This window comes from Tinamus guttatus, unplaced genomic scaffold (assembly GCF_059628265.1).
Source record: "Tinamus guttatus ecotype Peru unplaced genomic scaffold, ASM5962826v1 Tinamus_guttatus_pri_ptg000063l, whole genome shotgun sequence".
Lineage (NCBI taxonomy): Eukaryota > Metazoa > Chordata > Aves > Tinamiformes > Tinamidae > Tinamus > Tinamus guttatus.
Window position 1 is genome coordinate 521492 of NW_028288597.1, and position 22555 is coordinate 544046.

The 22555-nt window shown below is 38.0% G+C and overlaps 1 protein-coding gene across 1 annotated transcript in view; it reads right to left on the reverse strand.

The window, feature by feature from the left end:
* TIAM2 (TIAM Rac1 associated GEF 2) overlaps positions 1-22555 on the reverse strand; it is a 90151-nt gene that overhangs the window by 44697 nt on the left and 22899 nt on the right. Inside the window, exons 6-13 of the mRNA XM_088519601.1 lie at positions 19645-19830; positions 18325-18471; positions 14603-14665; positions 9254-9421; positions 6602-6712; positions 6098-6176; positions 4777-4869; positions 3618-3878 (exon numbers count right to left, since the gene is read on the reverse strand). Coding sequence (XP_088375727.1) covers positions 3618-3878; positions 4777-4869; positions 6098-6176; positions 6602-6712; positions 9254-9421; positions 14603-14665; positions 18325-18471; positions 19645-19830 — 1108 coding nt within the window. The remainder of the gene's footprint in view (positions 1-3617; positions 3879-4776; positions 4870-6097; positions 6177-6601; positions 6713-9253; positions 9422-14602; positions 14666-18324; positions 18472-19644; positions 19831-22555) is intronic.

Consider the following 22555-nt stretch of genomic DNA (forward strand, 5'->3'; position numbering starts at 1 on the left):
CTGGAAAGGCAGGCAGGACAGGCACAGAGAGCCCCCATGGAAGGTACATGCCCTACACCAAAGATGAGGAGCACACAGAATCAATAAAATGGTGTGTCATTGTCGCCTTTTTTTTTTAAATAATTCCCTTGCAAGTTTAGTTCCCCAACCCTCCCACATGAAAACTTATCCTTATGGAAACTTGTTTAAACATATCCAGAATGCCACCCCCTTGCCACATACCTCCCCCTACACCCCCCATTAAATTAAAAAAATTGCAAACAATTTACAAATTCAGATTGATTTCAACAGTGTCAGCTAACCAGAAATGGCAGCTTTTTTTTTTTTTTTTTTGGTGAACAAAGCACTTTCTGAGGCGGGAAAAAAAGCCCAACTGACAGCAGTTCACATACTATAAATTGCTCTGCAAAAGATTTTCACACGTACTAATGCTCTCTTCTACCTCCTGCCTCAGCACTCTATAGATAAATCATTAACACACATGGAGCTGCCCTGAAATTATGGTATTGAATAACTTGTCCTTTCTCTGCTGTTTGCTCTTCAAACATCCATGCCATCTTAAAATGAGGCATCTTTTTCCTCCACAGTTGTAAGAATTCTACCCTTATTTCACTCATTCACACTAATTCTGTACAAATATTTGCTTAGTTTCCTTAGCACTGGAACTCTGGGCAAGTTGCTCTGTAAAGTGGTTTTCCATATTTATGAATATATTTTTAAAAGTGTTTCACCTGAGTTCTTTTCCAGGATAAGCTTATTACTAGCCAAGTGGCTAAGCAGCAAGCACACAGTCTTGCCATGTGGGAGGTCAAATTATCCGACCACAGCAGCAACAGAAGTCCAACATACAGCCACAGGGGTATGGCAACCTCTTGGGGAAAATGAATCATTCTTCCAAAAAATTCCCTGGGAGTGACTTTTAGGAGTGGCAGTTAGTGGCTTTGGAGAAAGTCAATCACTTCCCCTTCTGTACGGTGAAAGCTGCCAGTTTGGCACAGGGTACAACTGGACATTCTTAATACAGGAAAATATGTGGGAAAAGGCATTCGGATTTATGCTAAGCAGTTACAAAGCTGTAAGCAAATGTGGACAAACTATTACCACCCAAGTTATATAAGGTCAGTGATTCATAGGGAATTCTGTTTTGCTTTTGCCTGGATGATGCCCCTAAGCACCACTATAGCCAATAGCACTACTGGCTATTACCATGTGACCCTCTGCATGCTAAGAATTTCCATTTTCCAAGCACTTTGTTTTTAAATGTATTAATCTCCACAATATTCTGAAAAGATAAATAGCACTGCTTAACTTTTTAAAAGTGGGGAGGTGTTGAGAAGAAACTTTAATGTTTTTAATTCCAGGTATGTACTCTTGATAAAAGCTGAGTTTGACCTTTGAAAATCTCACCTGCTGCAGAAACTAGCTGATTTTGAAAAGCACTGCCTTGGAAGGTCAGGCTCAAAATGGACAAACAAACATCAGAAATTATTTTGAAAACTCTGGTCTTAAAATCGACTCACTCAACTCTGCCAAAGGAGAGGGAACAGTGTCAACAGCTGGATTAGAATTTAAGTGTCCCTGGCTCCAAATCCCTGCTCAGATTAGTAAATATCTTTTCTTCTTATCTAAAATATTAATTCAAGTTCTGAGCAAGCAAAAGGACATAGAACAGCTAAACCCTCTAAGATTATCTACTAATTCAAAGCAATGCATTTTTTTTCTGCTTTAATTTGAAGCTGATCAGGTGATCAGAAACTAAGCATCAGTATTTGGTAATTCTGTAAACATCAGTCTTTCTCACGAAGCTTAATTTAGAACAATTTGTTCCTATTCAGAATAAAATATGTCTGACTTAGCTGCTTTTAAGCAGAAAAGCAAATACAGTGTGTCCCTCTATCCACTAATGCTTGTAATATAATACATACTCCAGCAATTTCCTATTATAATGGAATATTTGCACTATTTGCACATGTTGCAAATTTATCCCTGAGGAATGACAAATCTAGTGAAAGGACACATATATTTATTATACTGAATACTCCAGGTAATGCTGGCCTATGATATCAAGCCAACAAGCTGAATAATGGCCCTGGTATAATTATGTAATTAATTAGCTCTATCATAATTTTTGTTTTATGACACTAACTTTTATATGCCAATAGGCAATTTAATGGCATTTGAAATTGAACTAAGGCCCCTGAGAGAGATGCTACTTACTATATCACAAATCTTGTATCCCAATTTATCTTAATTTCAAAGATGACCTAATAAAATTGCTTTGTAATTAAATCCTTTCTAACAAACTCTCCTGTGTGATTCTTTTATTCCTCCCTTTTTTAATTATAAAAAAGAATCCAATCAGAAAACACTTGCCACCATAATTGTATATAAAAATCAGAGACCTTTTTTTGTACCTCTGGCCCTGACACAACAGCAAACTCCAGCTAGCTCTCGGCAGAGTTTTACTAGCATCCCCCAGAGGCACAAAGACAAAACTGCACCTTTTCCCTTCAAGAAAAATCAAATATGCCCATATTTCAACTGAAAAAAATATTCAAGGTGGGAAAATGAAGGAAAACAAATTCCCAGATGCTGTTTCAGATAGGCATTTCCAAGTGTTTTAATAGTACAAGATGCAACGCTTTAAGTGTTGGATGTAAATGGAAAGAATGCAAATGTTTCTTTTGAATTGACCAAGTTGGATCAATTCTAGGGTAGTTGCTCCTGAGCTTTTCATTAAGGAGACTCACTTGAGGAAAGTGATAAGATTTTGCACAAAATCAATGGAATCTTGTTCTTTTGCACCACTCTGGTACTGCTGCTCCCTTCCTCCCTGTTCCTCCTGGCCCTGCAACCACCTCTACCTGCTCCATAGCTCCAGGAGTGCCAGTCTTGCTACATGTGAGCTTTCCTAATGCACCCAGGCCACAACAGGCAGCTCTAGAGGCCTCTGGCTCAATTCCCAAGCTAAGGAGCACAGGGGGGACAGGGCCACCTTTACCCACAACCACCCCAGCACCCATTTCCAGCTGAATAAGACACAAGTAGATGGTAGTAAAAGAACTATAGTGAAAACTTGTTTCATAGAGCTTCTTCTCTACAGTGAATGGCTGTTTTAATCTGGAAAATCTTAGAAATAGTGACTCTGGATGGAGGAGGGAGCAGGGCTGGATGATCCCATCCTGAAGTGAGGTTGATTATTATATTTAAGATGCCCTGCGTGGTACTTCATTTTATGTGAAGCATGCTAAATGCAGAACCAAACTTCTGTCTCCAAAAGACACATCAGTTCAACCACTGATGCCTGGGGAATTAAATAGTGCAAGTACCTGGCATCACACAACTGTTAAGAATGATATACATTACTGGATAGTGCTGTCAAACAAATTAAAAGAATTTAGTTTTCCTACAGAAATGGTCATATTCTGTTTAACTTCTATTTTCTAGAAAACAATGCAACAATAGAAAGATATGAAGTGTAAATGGCACCTAATACAGTTTGAATTTAAGTTTCTTTCCGATTCATGAGAATAAAATTTTAAAAATGCATGAATTAAAAAAAAATAAGAGATATTACAAGAAAGGTGAAAGTAATAAAATTAGCATCAACCTCTTACCATTTGCTGTGTTCTTTTTGAAGTTATCCAGAAACTCCTCCAGGAGCTGTGACTGGTTTGGAGGGGGCAACAAACTTTTGGGGTCCTTAGAAATGTCACCATCTGACCATGAGGCACATAATGGTTGCTGAGCTCCATAATGATTAATTCTCAGTGTGAGCATGACACTTCTCTCTGAAAACAGTAACTCCATCTGTCTGAGGTCAAGATCAGACACAGCCTCTCCATTTATGCTCAAAATCTCATTGCCTACTCGTAATCCTGGAAGCATGTGAAAGGAAAGAAAAAAAAAAAAGGAGAGAATATAAAATGGAAAGGTAATGTAAAGGTCACCAACTAAACTTACGTTGTTTCAATTTTTTATTTTTGTTTCTGTGTTCAAATAGCTTAATCCTACAATCAGTACATTGGATTTGATAGGAATTTTGTGTGTGCCATAATTACAGAATTGGGTCATAGGCTTATTTGTGTAGGTGTTACACATGATACTGCAATGAAGCTGTGTCCTTTATAGCTATTATGGCATAGGGAAGATCTTCAAAATCAGTCAGGAGACACCCCTCAACACTCGAGACATACCAAGATCATTTTAAAAGACGGCATATCAGCGTATGCCACCGTAGCTCGTGTTTTGTTATCCCAGTCTGGGAGGCACAAGGAACTAGTCAAGCAGATCAAATCATTCTTGTAAAATTGGAATACCAATAGATGAAATTTTTATGAACTTCTGAACAAGTCTACACAGTGGCAACTGCTGTCTTTCAAGATCAGCAGTAACCAAGGGGTCATTTCGCTTAGGTTTGTGATTAATCTATTTCTACTGTCAGAAGTCATATGACCCAGCTGTGCAGATGAAGAGAAAAATGGAAGCGATGGGTCCTGGAGACCAACTAAACTCTTGAGATGATAAACAATTTCTTCAGACCAATTCTCTATGCCAAAGCCCTTGGTTGCATTGCTGAAAACAGAATTTAAAAGGGTAAGTCTGTTACTCTGTGTAAACTACCTTTTCTGTACTATCTACTTTCCATGGTATTCAGGAAAGAGAACTATGACTAGTCAAAAACAAGAACCATTTCAGACAGCAATTTTAAAGCTCCTTCATGTTTTGGAATTAAAAAATAACGAAGAACTGTGTTACTTAAAAGGCGATACATACCTTCCTTGTATGCCAGTCCATCAGGGAGAACATCACTTATGAATATATGGGTGAGATGCTGATTTTCATCAACTTGAGCTGTGACAGCAAAACCTGAAGTGGAAGAGATTTAAAGGTAGAGCACAGTAAAATAAACTTTGTATGAAGTACTTCTCATTTTATTTTGCATGTTTAGTAGATTCTGGATAATCAGAGAGTTAATACTTGTTATGAAACCACACTCATAGATTTTAGAGAAATTATCATATAAAGTCTTGGTATTGTACAAACAGTTAAAGACTTTTTAATTCCCAGGAAATACAATGTACTCTGAAAAGACAACGTGTATTACGAAAAAAATATTTTCTACCTCAGCCCTCTATGACATTTCAGTAATATAGTTCAGTAGGATTTCTGTAATGTCTCCATCAGATTAAGGTTGTCTTAAACATTTCCGAAAAATGAAAACGCGGAGTATAGAATAGCAAATCCATTTACAACAGGGAGTGAAATTATTCAGGAAAAAGGAATTCATACCAACCAACATGCAAGTAAAGAACACCACAGATCTACATTACAAAACTGTATGGAAATGCAACTCCTATTTCCCCATTCATCTTTTCCTGGCTTCTCTTCAATGTTCACAGTTAAAACATTTTCCTTTTTTCAACTTTTTCTTCCTCCCTATCTGTTTGATAAAACTTGAACTCCTTAGTGAAACAAAATTCCCACCAGATAGTGAAAGGTAATAGTGTAATGCAGACTACAAGGCCTGACCAGTAAAACAGATGAAATAAAGTGATGCCTTTTTTAAAAAATAAGTAAATAAATAAAAAATAAGAAAGCCATTTCAGTTTAAAGGCCCAATCAAAATGACAAGGTCAGTAAAGCACCATTGACTTCAATAGACATGAAGACAGTCCTAAATCATCCATTCTGTCTCTCTCCCCCTCTCTCTCTCTCGTATTGACAGAGTATTTTATCTAAATTCTTTTTTTTTTTTTTTTTGGTCTACAGCTCTGCTCATATTTCTCATAACATGGTTGAAAAAGATTCACAATTTGCAAGAAATACAATTTTCTTAGGTTTAACTGCTCCTCCATGTTAATAAATAAATAAATAAATAAAAATCCTGTCAGCATTTGTATCAGTCTGTTGATACACACTTAATAATTTGGCCCATACAGCAGAACTAGAAAGTAGATTTTTCCCAAATGGAGAAATAAAAAATACATTTGTCAGTGTAAAACAGATAGTAAAGTCTCTGCGATAGACTTCGAACTACCATTGATGGCTCTGTCTGCTCTTGGAGATCCCTGGGAGCTGTTCTGGTTCAACTTACCAAAATCACCTATGTTTTCAGTCTTTGTAAGATGAACGTGATAAACACTTAATGGACAAATTTCTATTTCATCATACACCTGTTAGAGAGGAAAAAAAAAAGTCCAATTATGAAATTGTAAGCAATAAAACCACACTATTATAATCAATTAGGATCTCAGATTTGATATCCTTACATAAGGAAGATTTTTACTATGCAAAATCACTGGGACTAAAAGCAGAGTAAGCTAAACATGCAAAATCCAGCCTGGAGTAGAGACTGACAGTTCATGTTTGTACCACAAGTCCCACTTAAATCATCAAACAGTTCCTGAAGAGAATGTTTGTAATGCCTAGCAATCTGAATCTCTTCACAGATATGAATTCAGCTCTCTGTGAGTAAGGGTGGCAGAATGCAATTCAGGAACAGCTTTGAAACCTTATTTTAGATCTAAATCACACATATTCATAGGTGATAATTCAACTGTAGCTATAAACATCAAGGAGTTTGATCTAAAGGAGACACACTTTCCTGGTCTACTATGTATTCATACGGTTCAGGAGCGCAGCACTCACGATTTTCATCAACCAGTCTTCTGAGTTGTAAGCCGTAGTGCCTTGGCTCCAGCTGTTTCATCTATGCAATAAAAAGATGGATTTTTGGAATTCATTATCTAGTTCCAGCATCCCAGATGACACAAACACACACACACACACACACACACACACACACACAGAGCCCTTTAGAAATCACACAAAAGCAGACCTTAGGAAGTCATTTTCTAACTGATTTTGTGGTGGAACAAAACTAGCTGCATTGTTTAAGTGAAATTTCCAATTTCTCTTAAAATCCTCCCCAAATCCCTTCATAAGTAGCATGTCTCAGCTATTAGAGTAATATAACATAGAATCATAGAATGCTTAAGGTTGGAAGGGAATATAACACAGCTATATATTTCCAGGTATATTACAGCACTTTCCTGTCCTTTTGAACTTGTACCTTACAATCATTTTTTTTTTGTGACTATTCCCAATGACTCATTTCTGCCCAGAAATTTATTCCTTTGATGTAGAAATTGTATATGCATGTATGGGGCTGCTAAGCAAGGATTGGGATGGGAAGGAGATTCCCTGCGGAATAGTTTGTCTTTATCGGACTTTGTTATTGCCAGGTTTCATCTATGATCAGAGAGTTTCACCTATTTTTTCCACCACTTGAGGTCAATGTAAAAATCCAGTTTTGACAGGAAGGCAAGAGGAAATGGGACTACTCCCAAAGGATATTTGTCTGAAAGCGCCGAGCCCCTGGTGGGAGTCTCTGAAAACCAGGATGCTGATGAGACTACTGAACACCAGCATATTAATAGAGCAACTTTGCTAAAACTGAAGGAAAAAAAACCCCACACATATCCACTAGGGTCACTGAAACACTTTAACAGACCTCTTCAGCTTTCAAAACATAAATTGACTAAGTAGTGTTTAGATGAACATTTTATTATGTAAAATGATTACATGTGAAACTATATCCAAAACAGTTATACTAAAATGCAGGGTTTTTGTTTGTACTACTCAAAAGCAACAGATGGAGAACAGGAGTGAGAAAAGTAGAAACCTCATAAGGCATGAATGAAAAAAGGAACCAACCCTTGAACTTTACATATACATACATATAAGGATATATCTTCTTAAAAAGAAAGATTCCTTACACTCACCAGAGCAGAATGAAAATATAAGAAGTAAAAGAACCAAGAAAGATGAGCAGAAAAGCTTTACATGCAGAATAGAAAGAAAAAATAAAACAGAAAACAAAGTTTAAGAAAAAAAAAATTTTAAACTAAATTTTCAAGGGACTCAATCATAAAAAAAGATTAAAAATAATCTTTAGAATTACAGATTTTTGGAATGATGGAGTGAGAGATGTAAGAAATTTCCTTTACAACTTGACTTTACGTTTGCAAAATTTATTTCCTCTTTTCTATAGTCTTTCGTTATCGTAACTGCTTCCAAACATTTCGGCTCCTCTCTGCCATCTGGTGGTCAAACACTGTTTCAAAATTCCTTCGTTGTGACAGGTACAGTAAATTTTTAAAAGATAAAACTAGGGAATAACTGGCTTCTCCAGCATCCAGTCCACTCAGAGGAGCAATGAGTAGATCAGTTCTGCTCAGTGACATTACGTAGATAGATTGACATGAATAAATCAGCATGCTTGCTTTGATCTATAAACCACAGTTCATAGTATCATTTCATAAATTCTATTGTGTATAACATTATCAGGTAGAAATAGCCATGAAATTGTGGCCTTTTCTTCATTAGAAGCCTCATAACTTATTAACTTCATGCTATTTTTATTTAACTCACCTGAAATTTCACAGTAGTCTAAGCTACAGTTGCATTTTATACAGTGAGCTCCCTTTTCTCCCTCTTTGTTTTCTTCCCTTGTGAAATTTATTTTTTCCCAAAAGTTTTATAATTCAGAAGTGATTTGATTCATGAAGTCAGGGCCAAATTCATTCACTGACAAAGACAAAGGCACCATAAATTGTGATGTGCTAAAGGTGCTGATTGCTCTTCTGTAGTTCAGATTGGAGTTAAGATCTCCTTTAGCCACTGATTCAGTTCTGCCACAAGAGCTATAAAAGTCCCTCCTCAAACCTATGGCCCCGCCTTTCACAGCAGAATGCATGCTTTAAAATTCAGAAGCAGAACGGAGATTCCACTGAAAGCAAAAAATGGTCTGTTAAGAAACAAACCTAAACGACAGTCTTTGTCACAGAGATACCAAATCTCATATGTCAATCTTGGGTCATTAAATCGACCAATCACCATTATTCCTTTATGATTAAACTGCACAGAACAACCCACTTTGTTGGAATGACAATGTGGCCTGGACACATGCTGAGATTTCCCAAGGCCCGATTACCTGGCAGAGCTCCACAACTCCTTAAAGATTCTCTGTGTGCTCACTGTCTTGCGCAATACAACTTGACAAGTTTTCCATGACCCTGCTACCGTGGCTACAATACATAAATTAACACTGCTGAAGGAAATAAAGCAAACATGCAAAATATGCCTTAATACAGGGACAAGAAGACTCTGGTATTATGCTGTCACTCTTTAGGTATCCTCACATCTTCCACATCCCACAGTTATTAACAACACACATAAAATTGAATACCTTGCATGCCAAAGATAAAACATCTTCCACTCTGTGTTCTGGCTTGAGGGTTAATGCCACTCCTTGGCCATCACAGAAATGAACGTAGGTTTGTGTTTCCCAAGCACTCTCCTTCTGGATGCTCTCTGGCACTGAGCAGTAGACGTTCAAGAATTCATCAACTTGCTGCTGAAAATGAGGGAGAAATTAAAAACCTGTGGATATTGAAAAAGAAAAACCCACAAACACAATAAACAGAATTATACTGGCAGTCTGCAGTGGTTTGAACCACCGTATTTTTAGATGTGGTACTATGTGCTTTTTCATGCCAAGAAAGGACTAAGGTCTGTTACCTCCATCACTGACTTGCAATACAGAACTTCTTGAGAATGAATTACATTTCCAGGGCATTCCCATTATGGGCTTTCACATTTTTATCTCACACAAATTGTTGATTTAACTCTAAGTGAAAATACATAGCTACTGTATATTATATGGGTATACTTTGGGTATACAGTGAGTAACTTTTCTTAAGAACCAGCTTCTACAATTTTAGCTAATTAACAAATAACAAAAAAAAATGCTAAAATTTTGTCAGAAAATGATGATGCATTAAACTTCCAGCAGAGAGCACTGGAGAGCAAGGCTTGCAACAGCAAAATAAAGGACCACAAGGGGAGTAAATTGTTTCTATTCTATTTACAGTTGAAGATCATATTGTTTTACAGGTGAAGTATTTGCTTGCTTAGCATTTTGGTTTGCATTCTCACTTGTTCAAAAGCCACTCAGCTTGATCTAACACAACACTCATCCCAAATAAAATCCTTGTTATTTTCTCACCCGTCCTTCTTACACTTTCTTCTGCCATGTGCTCCAGGCTAGACGTTTCAAAGAAAGCCACACAAAAAGAAAATCATTGAGACCTGTTCTGAACTAGGACTTTCACCTATTTGTATGGGTTCACCTATACGGCACATCTCTGCCCACGTCAAGTCATTTAGGTTTACACACAGCCTCCCTGAATTCCCTTTACAGTGGAAAGGGGCAATAACCTATTAAAGTGGAAGAACTGTGACTTATACCACATCTTAGGCTGAATTGTGCCCATCTCTGAACACACTGGTGTTTTTTTGTTTGTTGAGGGCGTTGCATACACATATGCTGCAACTCTTCCTCCTGACTCTACAGAGACACAAGCCCAATACTGCATTGCAATTAAAAGCTCCAATAAAATCACTAAACAGTGACTGTTTCCTCCCTTGCTGCAGGCAGCAAAGTTATTGACAACAATCTACCAGTAGCAACAAAGCAACCAATCCTATTTTTGTTTTCCAAAAAAACCACTGTGGCTGTAAAAATCATATAGTAAGCAGTCTTATTCGAGTAATGACTGAACAATGCAGAAAGTCAGGTTGCAGCCAAACAAGAGCACGGCACTGTAATAATTTTATGCAAGAGTAACACTGGTTTTGTGAGAAATACAATAATCAGCTAATGGCATTAAAGAATCATACTCCTATTGCTCAACTACCCATTGTAACTAGCTCGGAAATGAAATATTAATTAGCCTTCATCCATGGAAATCCCACCAATATACAGCCATTACTATAAGGGAATCATGTTACGCTGCTGCAATTCAGGAGTGTTAAAATTTACAGCAGGTGAAGCTTCACCTCAAAGGCTGTTGTTCCAGTGTGCTCATAAAACTGCCGTTGTTTAAGAAAATAATTCTGGCAGAGCTGCGGTCCTCTTAGAAAGCACTAAATTAAGTGTCTGGAAACACTGTCCGCAGTGTAAATGACAGATATGAGAAAGGCAAAGTTACACATGCTGCCAGAGTCAAGAGGCAATGAGTCAAACTATTAGTTCTCCTTTGTCTTCCTTCAGGGAAAACTGAAGCTACATTGCCTGAGCTAGGAAGATGCTCCCAGCAATTCAGAGGTTTCCAGTTATCAGAATGGTTTATTGTACTGCAGCAGCCCTTCAAGTCTGTCCAGTAGAAATAAATCTCACTATTACCAAAGATAGAAAAAAAAATCCATAGAGGATGAAGGTGATGGAAAATAGGTTTAAGGCCACCTCTTTCCTCCCTGAAGCTTTTAAGCACAAGATAGATAGTTCTTCAACCAAGCTATTGGTTTCATTTCTTTGTTGTTTACACTGGTGCTAAAGCATAAGCCTTGAGATGGACTCATCTCTCCCTTATTAAACAAAAATATGTTCCTTAATGTTAGTCAAAATACTGTTGCTTCACCCACATTTTCCACCTCAGAACATCTGTCATGAAAAGCAATTTCTTTTCCTGTTATACTTGCAGTGACTAATACTACAATAGTTCATTCATTCATTGCCACATAAAGTTCTAGCAAGCCATCCAATTTTCCAGCAAAATGCGCCAGGTTTCGCAGACTGTCACACGTTGTGCCACAGCGTTGCCGAAGGACCAATAGGTTACTTCATAATTTCCCCCACTCTTTGCCTGTTTTTATCATCGTTTTCATGGAAAATTTAGCCTCCTGGAAGACTACACTATTTGTAATTCACTCTGCTCCTCAGGTAGCATTTTTTAAAATTTTTGATCCCAATTTTGTTTTTTATTCAAAATCGGCCAATGAAACAGGGCTGATTCCAGCACAACGTTTTTCAGTGTTACGATGAATCATTTCTGAGCTCTGAGTCATCATACGACTCAACAAAATGTCAGGATCTTAAAAATGCCCACGCTATATTTAATTCCCATTAAAAATAGTCTAGAAATAAGGTGGAGATCCGAAGCTCCACTTCAGTACCTAAAATCCCACTTTTTAGTCTTCAACGGCAACCATGCTAACCTTTGTTTGTGTCTGGAATCCAGGCGACCCCAAGCCTGGCCCCAAAACTACAGCAGCAGCATTGCCCTCACAACGGTGTCCTCTACCCGGGGCCTGGGGTCCCAACCTCGGGTCTTCGTTGCCCAGAGTGAGCTACGCTAGAGGACCGCAGAGCTGCACGTGGCGCTTGCTGAGCTAGTCGGCACCATGAACCCGCTCACCTTGCAGGGCTGGCACTGAACCAGCTCATATGACAGCGCTTTAGCAGGAACCTCCAAAAGTGGCACCCAAGAGACTTCAAAGAGACTCCTGTTCTCAGTGTTAGGAGGAACAGACTCTTTCCATGGTCTAACAGAACCTGACAGGAATGAACTGTATTTGCTATTTTGGAGATGTGAAGTCTATGCAATTCCATAGCTCGCTCACTACCATTTGGCAGAATTTTAAGTTGCTCCTCTCAGGTGATATTTCATCTAGAAATCCCATACAATAACATTTTATTTTTAAAAGAGAGGGCCAATTTTTATACATACTTTCCCATCCCATTCCCTAGCAAAGCAAATGGGAGAAGGCAAAACAGGTAACTAAATGAACAAAACATTTTTGTTCTGTTCGTTTGTTTTGTTATTTGCTTTGAAAATTTGAAAATTTTGAAAATTTGCTTTGAAAACTGCACTCAAAATGCAAAGCTCTCTTAGGAAGCAAAGCAGCATTACAGGTTTAGCTGCAATCAGTTGGAGAAGTCATTTGCAGTGGTATATATTTTGCTTTACTATCTTACCATTAAATGAATACTGATAGAAAAATAACTCATGTACTACATCACACACAAAAAAAGATAAAAACCCAAGATGATTAAATCTGTCCAAACATCTCTCATGGGATTCCTTCAGCTCTTCATTATAGTTAATCATTTTCAATAATAGCATTTCATTTTAAATGCAGATTTTGACTTTTTGTCTAATGCTTGGTACACACATTGAGCTGAAACGATACTCTGTACTACTGTGGTATACTCTTTTTTAAAAAAGTCTTTTTCCAAGTTTCAAACTACATAAAAGGAATTTCTCTGGTTCAAGGAACAAATGAAGAAGGGTGGAAGATAAATTGAAAGACTGGTGCATGAAAACCTGGCTATACTGTAATCACAAGAGCCTAGAAACCCAGCAAGTAACACTGCTGCATTCTCATCTTTCTGGCCTCGGTATTCTGCCTGGCAGATGCTCTTCTGCACTGTTATTACAGTGCTCTCTCAGCAAGTTTGCCCCAGTTTCAACAGCTGTTTTGCTCCTAAGTCTGACTATACTAACACATGTGTACAGATGGACAGGTCTTCTCCACAGACCAAAGAATGAGAAATTGGGGAGATTCTGTCACCCCCCAAGCAGCTCCCCCAAACCCAAACCTCAATCCCAAAATTGGTTTCCTTGTTTCACACTGTGAAAAATCTGTTCTTGGGAATGAAGAACAAGGTGTACGCAGTTACTACAGCTGCCAATTCTTATGGATGTTAAGTCTGCCCCATCTGCAGATCCCCCTTATCATCACTTTTAAAAAGGAAGGCATTTGGAATTCAGTTTTTGTGTTTTTCTATGAAATAAAACCTATAAGAAAACATGAATCATCCCATGCCAGTGATCTTAGGCATGTTAATATATCATATGCCAGAAGAACAATTAAACTCAAGTTTTGTAATTTTTTCTCCTTAATCAATAATGATACAATTATGGAACCAGGGAGATAAATCAACTCACAAGATTAAATTTGAATATTTTACTTGGAGAGTATCTGCGCAAGCCTACCAAGGCAGAATGATTCTGCATAAGCTCCACAGTACATACATAAAACTTGGTGGTCCAACGCATATATGATTATGGGTTTCACAGCATCCTGCTTTGCTTCCAGAGCACAGAACAGTGATATTAACCCCAGGGATCATGACTCTTGTGCTCTCACTTTGCTCTCTACCTGGCAGGAATAAGAAATAACTCAACCTCCTCCTGTGTAGGATGCCTGGCCACGGGCACTGAGGCAGCTACTTTACTGGGTAATGCAGGTTGAGAGGATGCCACTTCCTCTTCCTTTACTTAGGCAATACACAGTCAAGACAAATCTTGACTTACATTTTTCTGCTGGTATGCTCAGTAGACTTTAATTACACTTATTTGTCTTTCAGAATTTACAGGTTTTGTTGAACTAATCTGAGATGAAGCAGAACAATGCAACTTGGGCTTTGGTCCACCAAGAAAGAAACTTTCAGTCAAGCTCATTTCCAATTCTGTCTCTGTCAGAAACCAAGCTAAAAAATATAGAGTCTATGTCTGTAGGAATGAGTGCTACAAAAGGGCTTTTTTTAGAAAAAGAAAAAAAAAAGGCTATCATACATATTTAGAAACATACGTGTTCATTACGTGGTTTTGTTAGCAAAATTATAATTCTGCCATCTAACACCAACTGAAGTCTTAGCCGGACTTCTGAACCAGCCTCAACAAACACTTACTGATATATATTCAGGAATTTCAAAACGCAATGGTGAAGAATAAAGACCGACTCATCGTACCTCAGCAGAGTTGGCTGGATTCTGGGCACCAGCAAATCCATGTCCTCCAGCTGAATCAAAAATCTATTAAAAACACCACAGATAAATAAGCTAAACACATTATAGTGCTATTTCTTCTCTTAAGTAGATTATTACGGCAAAGTGAAAATGAAAGTTAAATGATTAAAGACATATCAAACTACTAAACCCAAAATATTTTGCATTTTTATTATTTTATTCTGACTAGAAAAAGTACTAAAGAAATACCAATTCTCTTTCTATAAATAAAATTGAAGCATGCTCACACTGAAATGTGTATACAAGCACTCATACCCTGTTTCTTTTTTCCTTGATCTTTCTTATCTACTTGTTAGCAATAACATAAAAAGCATTTACCTTCAAATCATGCACTGTGCTTTAACTGTAGTTTCAATTTTGGATTCATATTATGAATTTCATATTTATTTAAAGGAATTGTTTCAAATCACTTTTGCAGTTCTCTGAAATTCCATATAGTTTTTCTTCTTTCTTGTACCTGAGCAGTTAGTTTCATACTAGCAATGAAAACTTCTAGATTAGCTTTTAGTTTTGAATGCACATGTGACCAGCACTAACAAGTAATGAAAATAGGTTATGACTTGGTCTGCTTTAAAAGTGAAGAAATTAGACAAAGACTTAAGGTTCCCCACCTGTTTAGAAGGCAAAATTACTAGCATCCCACAGAGGAATTGAGTTTATTAATGTTATTTGAAAAAACAAAAAATCACTAAAGGTACAGTCAGATGTTCTGGTGATAAGGGTTATATAAACATGCAGATATATCTACATGATCTTGAGATTTGCAAGTAATAATGTTATCTTCTCGAAACACAAATATGAAGAGCTTTTATTTCATCTTCTTCTGAGGTGAACAGATCAGGACAATATCAGAGTTAAGTCTGAGCTTCTTGTTTAGGTTTTTCTTTTCCTTTTAAAAAGTCTTCTTCATCATAGCAAGAAACTTTGGATAAACCAAGAAAATTACAAACTCTCTCTTAATGCTCCACAGAAACACTGTTTCTGACAATGTGAATAAAGGGCACTGTTTCTGAACTTATTTTTCCTTGTTTTACCCACAGATGTAGTCAAAATATTTTACTGATTATTATTTTTCAAAACGGTTTATCATTTGGACTCAAGAAAGCAGATAAGGTTTTAAGAAACTAAGGATAATGTAAAACTAGACACCCCCCATCTGCTACAGTTCAGTTTTATTAACTGGTTTCCATAAAGACCAAGCCACTTGATTAATGTTTACAAAAGTCTTCCAGCATAGAAACTAAGGATCTTTTATTTATTTATTTTTATTAACAACATAAAATAGAGCTTAAAGTAAAATTTAACATGTATCTAACACAACGATGTTCCAGACTGTACTGTTTGAATTTGTAGCTAGAGTAGTATAGACAAATACTACCATACACTATAGCAACTTGAGATAAATAAACTCTAATTAAATCCATGGAAGAAAGATTTTTAACCTACTGTTTAAGACATCAGAGCACAACAGGCAGAGAATTAAACTCTACTTTTTGCTTAACCTAATTTCCCAGTGGGTCAAAAGAGATCACAAAAAAGGTGGCCTCAGGCCCATTCTGATTTTGATACACAAATAGTTACGTGCATACACAGACATCTGAGCAATGATGTGGCTTCAATTTTCAGCCACTTTCTAGAGCGGGTCAGTCAGTATTTTACCTTATGCTCTTAAACATTCTTCTCTTTTATGAGTACGAGTCATAGCCCAAGTGTTACTCATATGTAATACTCAGCATTTACATTTCCTTAATTTTATCGTTGGATGCTTAATAAAGCAAATTAAAAAAATATAAAAACTTGAGCTTGTGGATGAAACCCAACACCTTTTGGGGCCCACTGGTTGCAAACCTTGGAAGAAACAGGGCAAGCAAAGTCCAGTTTTCCCTAGGCAGATGGCATGGGTCTGCAGAGGGGCACCTCTGCCTGTGCTCTGGGTTCCCTCCTCCGCCTGCTGAAAAGCCCCATGAGGACAGTGCCTATCTCCTCTCCTTGCCATGGAAATATGATTTCCCTTTCTGGATTATATGATTGGCCTTTCCCCCGAGTGCCACAGGATCCCCTCCGAGGGCTCTAAGGCAGACAGGAGAAAATATCATGCACTTATCACAGCGAGAGGTATTGGCCCAGCTGGGAACAGAGCTAAGGCGCGTAAAGCCCTCTCCTCAGGCCCACCATTAACAGAGGACTAGAGGTGTAACGCTTGCAGACGAGCCTCATCTGCCAGTGTACATCTGCCAATGTGAAAATTATCATTTAGAGAAAACTTCTGCTTCACCTCCCTCTCATAAGGCAGAGTTTTTATTCTCATTCAGCCTCATCAGATAAACACTTTTCCATTGATATATTACAGTGCATAAAAGCTACCCGAAGAACTTAATTTGAATGTAACGTGCAGATAAATATTTACCCGTTAAAAATATAAACTGTTTGACCAGAGAACCCTGATATGTTATTTTGCAACACTAAAGCTGTTGCATCAGCCTTGGACTATTGTGATATGAATACAGACAGGCATGCATAAATATTCCAAAAGCATACTGCCATACACATGCAACAGTCACCAATTTTTGATTGCTAAATGAGCATAATTTTGATAAATAAAATCAAAATATAAGACCTAGGAACAATGTTATCTAAAGAACAACGCATGAAATACTGTTTTGCAGTAGATATTGCAGGCATGGCAAAGGCTAGTGAAGAGTGCTCTGAGTATGAGTACATGTGTACACCCTTCTGTGCAACAACCATGGAAATGTCACTTCTCATGTATTTCATGGGGAAAGGCCGTTGACTTTTTTTTTTTTTTTTTTTTGCGTTTAGTTGAGTTTTTATTGGGGAAACAGACTCCTGAGGCATGGGATTTACACTGAATATATGCACACGCATTTTTTTTTCATAAGCAGAAAATGATTCTGTGAGATACTAGTGCATGCACTCAATGCCAGTCCTTCAGTGTGGGCATGCATGAGACCGTCTGGAGGTGCTGGCACAGCCTTTCTCTCCCTGGGCTCATGTGCTCCAACAAGACAAACCTGTGCCAAACCCATTGTGTGGTGCAAACTGACACAGCTTTATTAGCCAACTATCTAAACAACAGGAGAAAGGGCCTTGTGTAAGACAGCAGTCTTCTCCTTTTGGGTACAAAGTACTTCCAAGCATCATAAGCTGTTTTGCTCATTTCCCCTAAAAGGTCATGTCAAAAGGTTCATTGGTCTCTCCTCACTTGTAAACTGAGATAAGTTATTTTGCATTTAAATTGCAGTGTACTTCAGAGCCCCAGTTGCAAGTCAGTACAACACTGCCTTAAGAGTTGTGCATAGGAGGTGTCTCCTAAGAAACCCTACTCGCACACGGTTTGCAGTCTGGCCAGAAGACAAGTTTTGTTACAGATTTAAACCCAAAGATCTTGCACTGCTGGTAATCAACTAGCCCATTTGGGTGAAAACCTCTCACTGGCCACTCTTATTCATTGCCAAGCAATCCAAAATCAGATCGATAGTAACCCCTCTTACACAGTGGACACCGTCACTGTGAGTCTCCCTTGCCTACTGGAATTGCAATCCCAGCTCTGGTGGACAGGCAACACCTACTCCCACGGAATGAGGCTCATTAAAAATAAGCCTTTCAATGCTCTCTTGGCCTAGATCCCAGCAAATGACACCTACCTGAGTTATGGAGGGTCGCTTTTCTTTTCCTCTTCTTGCCAATGTGTCCAGTCCTTTCAGTGAAGAAAACAGACCCTTCTTACTTCGGACTCTCTGTGACAGAGACAGGGTACGCTTCCTGAGGGCAGCTTCATCCCGGGAGCAGATCTGTTTAAACACACACACAGAGCTGCCTATATCACTTTCATAGGAGCAAAACAACCAGCTATTTCTGTTTGAGACATCAAATGAGAATTACTTCGGTTCACCTCAATACAAGCGAAGATGTAGGCACCATTCTTTAAACTTTCTGCTGCTTCTTTTGGAATTCAGTTGGAGTTAGAATGTGGAGCAAAATTAGAAAGTCACATGAAGAGAAAAATTGACAATATACTTCTCCATGCAACAAAATAACGAAAAGACTCTGAGAAAGAATGATAACCAAATATTTCAAGATGAAATTCCTGGAGGTAGGAAGACTCTTAAAATTTCCAAACATCAGAGATAAACATGCTGCAAGATTATGTTATTAACCAGCAATGACACAAACCACGCAGAAGAAAATAGAGGCAGAAATAAACACATTCCCTGAACGGACTTTGAGGGCTACCATTCAGTCTGACTTAGGCAGCACGTGTGATCTAGCCTTCTCTGCAAATATTAGCCTCAGAGTCCCTCAAGGTTGAAGGAGCATAGGCAAAACTGATACTGCCATAGCTCACAGGAAGCCAACACAGTGACAAGGGTTTACATCAGCTGAAGATCTTCCTCATTAATCTTGGCTCATGCAGGCCACAGTTCTCAAAAGCGACTTATAATTTTGGACTGCCTCCAGTTTGGGCCTATTCTAAAAACATTCTATTTTCAAGTAAGGGATACCAAACTGTTTCAAAAACAATGAAGCTTCTAGGATCTCCAAAAATGATCAGCTCAACCCAGAGGTACCAGAATCAATTCTCAGCAATTTCATCTTTAGGTTTATTTTACTCTAAGCTCCTATGCACTTTAACCTGTGAATTGAACAGGGGTGAAATGGAGTGGAACACATTGACTTGTTTACATCTGAGAAGTACTGTGATTTGTTTCTTTTTTCAGATAGAAGTCAAAAGAAGCCACTTCTGGCATCTCCAGGGACACCCCCCCCCCCAAAAAAAAAAGTAATGGCTGTATCTCCTGGTTTCAAAGTCTGTCTCCCTTCTGCCAAGGGACAAGCAGAAGGGAGCGAGGCTGTGTGGGCAGTGCATGTGCGGGTGCAATCATGAATTATCCTAATGCAATTCTACATATAATACTAAAGTTGGCTTTATGTTACATAGCCACGAAAAGTGCATTCAGACTTACCAGGGCATGGAAGGATGAGACGGAGAAGATGCCAAGTCTCCCCAGGGCCAGTTTTGAAGGACGACTGGCAGCAGCCAAAAGGCTCTTTGGGTTTGGGAGCTCCCCACCTTGCAAGCTGGCTAGGTAACATCGCATTCGGAAAAGATCCATGTTAAATTTTTCCAGGTTCTGTTCCCATTGCTGGATCTGTTTAGACATAAAAAAGGGACAATTAAAAGAAGGGAAAAATGTCTTTGTGGGCTACACTGAAAATTTGAGCTCTTCAACAAACCCATAGTAAATTACTTTCATCTGGTGGTACATGGATTAGTTACTCCCTGCCAAAACACATTCAGTCATATTGTGTTACAACAACTCAAAAAGATGGCTCGAAATAAAACGAAGTTGGTGGTCTTAAATGCATACTAACTAGATGAACATACCATGAACTTTGGGTAGTTTAATAGCCACAAAAGCAGTTACATAAAAACATAACCCTGTGGTTCATGAAGGCTTTTTTTTTCTTTTTTTTCCCTTTTTTTTTTCCTTTTTTTTCTTTTTTTTTCTTTTTTTGTAGATTAGCTTTGTTTCCTTCAGTTTTATGAGCTTCAGTCGTGTAACCGGCTGGCTGAAAGCATGCACAGCTACACTAATTCTGTAAATAAGGCAACTACCCTTACATGTTCCGTTCATGTTTTAATGCTCTTCCTATGGCCTCTCTACCTGTAAAAAGGAGACGATAGAGGCAACACTTGCATTTATGGTTCTTTATCTGTTTAATAGGTAAGATATGATTATGCTGAGGCAGACTGAAAAATGAGTGATATTTGCCTAATGCATACTATTGGACCCAAACAAGAATGCATACATACCCCTTATGCAGTATTAGATATATGTAACATGAATGTGTGTATATATCGGACACCTTAGGACATTTTAAATATAAAATTAGGAAAATACAGCGATGCAAATACATACCTAGATGAGTTAAATTCTGAATCAAGTCAGCAAGGATAAATTTTAAGCCACTGTTTATGTATTTACACAAACACATACTTTTATATACTGTACGGAAGTCAGATTTTGCTTTTCATTTCCCCATTTCACAGATAGATAGTCACAGTTCAAATTGGTGTACAGATAAAAAAATATTACAGACAAAATGAAAAGGGCATCTGTGTTCAATATATCAGACATATCCACATCAGGAGGCAGAAAAATGGTATGTCCATGTACATAAGTTGAAGATTGTTCAAGTTGAAGATCCCCTGATAGAGGTGTTCTTCAGATGTCAGCTCCCACTGTTTTATGTTAGCTTTTAAATGGAAGGATCAACACGGGAGAGAGAATTTGCCAAAATTGAGAATGCTGCCAAAAAATCACAAGCATTAAACACATTTCTTGCCCTGGCAGACTCTTCCAGAAAATCTTTTGGCTTCCTCTGCATTCAGTTTTCTAGTAGTAAAGTATAAAAAGAGGTTGTTCAAATGTTTTTTGGTGTTGTTTGAGGGCCACTATTCCTTATTACATTATGAGTGACAGACAAACAAAAATATGATTCACTAAAAATACAGTAACTAGGACTTTAAAGTTCTTGTGAGGAGCTCTTTTACTTCTCTTTTAAACTACGCCTAGCTCTCTTAAAACTTGTTGTTGTTGTTATTTTTCTCATGTTATTGCTAACCTGCAGGTGTACTTTTGAGTGAATTCTTCACTACTACTGATGCCAGCTTTGCACAAATGCCTAAAATTTGGCTACATTTCACTTGCAGACACCTGCATGGAAGGTCAAGAATATTCCCACCAACAGAAACACGACTAACAGGCATGCACTACTACAGGCATGCTGGCATGAGACACCCAGCCTTCCAAATGAATCAGTTTTAAAGAACTGTTATGGAAAGGATAGGTTACTATGCTTGAAACATAGCCCATATTGTGTTCTCTAAATGTTTAATTGTCAGACTTTACTGAGCTGGAAAATGACAATTTCTCATGGTGGTGGATTTTTTTTTAAATTCTTCTTCTTAGTATTATACTATTTTGTAAGTGGGGACACTAAAGGAAGTCTCCAGTGAGTGGGACAAGGAATGTCTGCGTATATGAGCGACTTTTTCATGTTATGCAGGGAACCCAGGGCAGTTGAACAGCCTTTATGTCTAGGCTCAAATCAATCCTTTATGATTAGGCTCAAGTCTCCTACTTTCCCTAATGGAAAAGTGGAGCGATGCAAGAGTGTAAAAGGCCCTGTTAACAAAATGGTACTAAGACTTGTACTACAACTGATGGGGACACTATCTGCTCTGGCTTCCTTACACGCATGCTTACAAGCTGTGGCATCAGTTACAGCTATGGCAAGAAGCAAGCTTTTTGGCAGCATGGGTGAAAAACCAGGAAGGGAAGCAAATATACCATTTTTATCACCTGAGAAATTTGCATTTATACTAATAGAAAAGGAAAAAATATATATTTCAAGGAATATTCTAAAAGATAGAAATTACAAAAGTTAACAATTCACATAAGACCACAGAGAAAGGATAGAAATACACACCTAAAAAAGATGCCCTCATCTAATCTCTCACCACAAACACTAAAAACATGCAATCCCCAAAATAACTCTTTTTTTTCAGGGATATTATTCTTCATTTTGTATTCTTTTTCTCTCAGACACCCCTAACAGAATATTTTTCTACTTTCCAGTTCCTTGGGATAGTTATCCAGTGCATGGGATAGTTTCAACAAGAGGTTTGTCATTGTCTGTTTCTCTGTGTGTTGACACCCAGCTAGAACAAAACCATGTTGTCAGCTTTCCACACAGCCAAACGCTGCAGACTAATGAGAAGAGTTACCCTTTGGGGTGACACCTCCATGGGTGCAGAGCCCAACCCAACTTTGAACACCTCAAGAACAGAACTAGACATGCTCTGGTTGC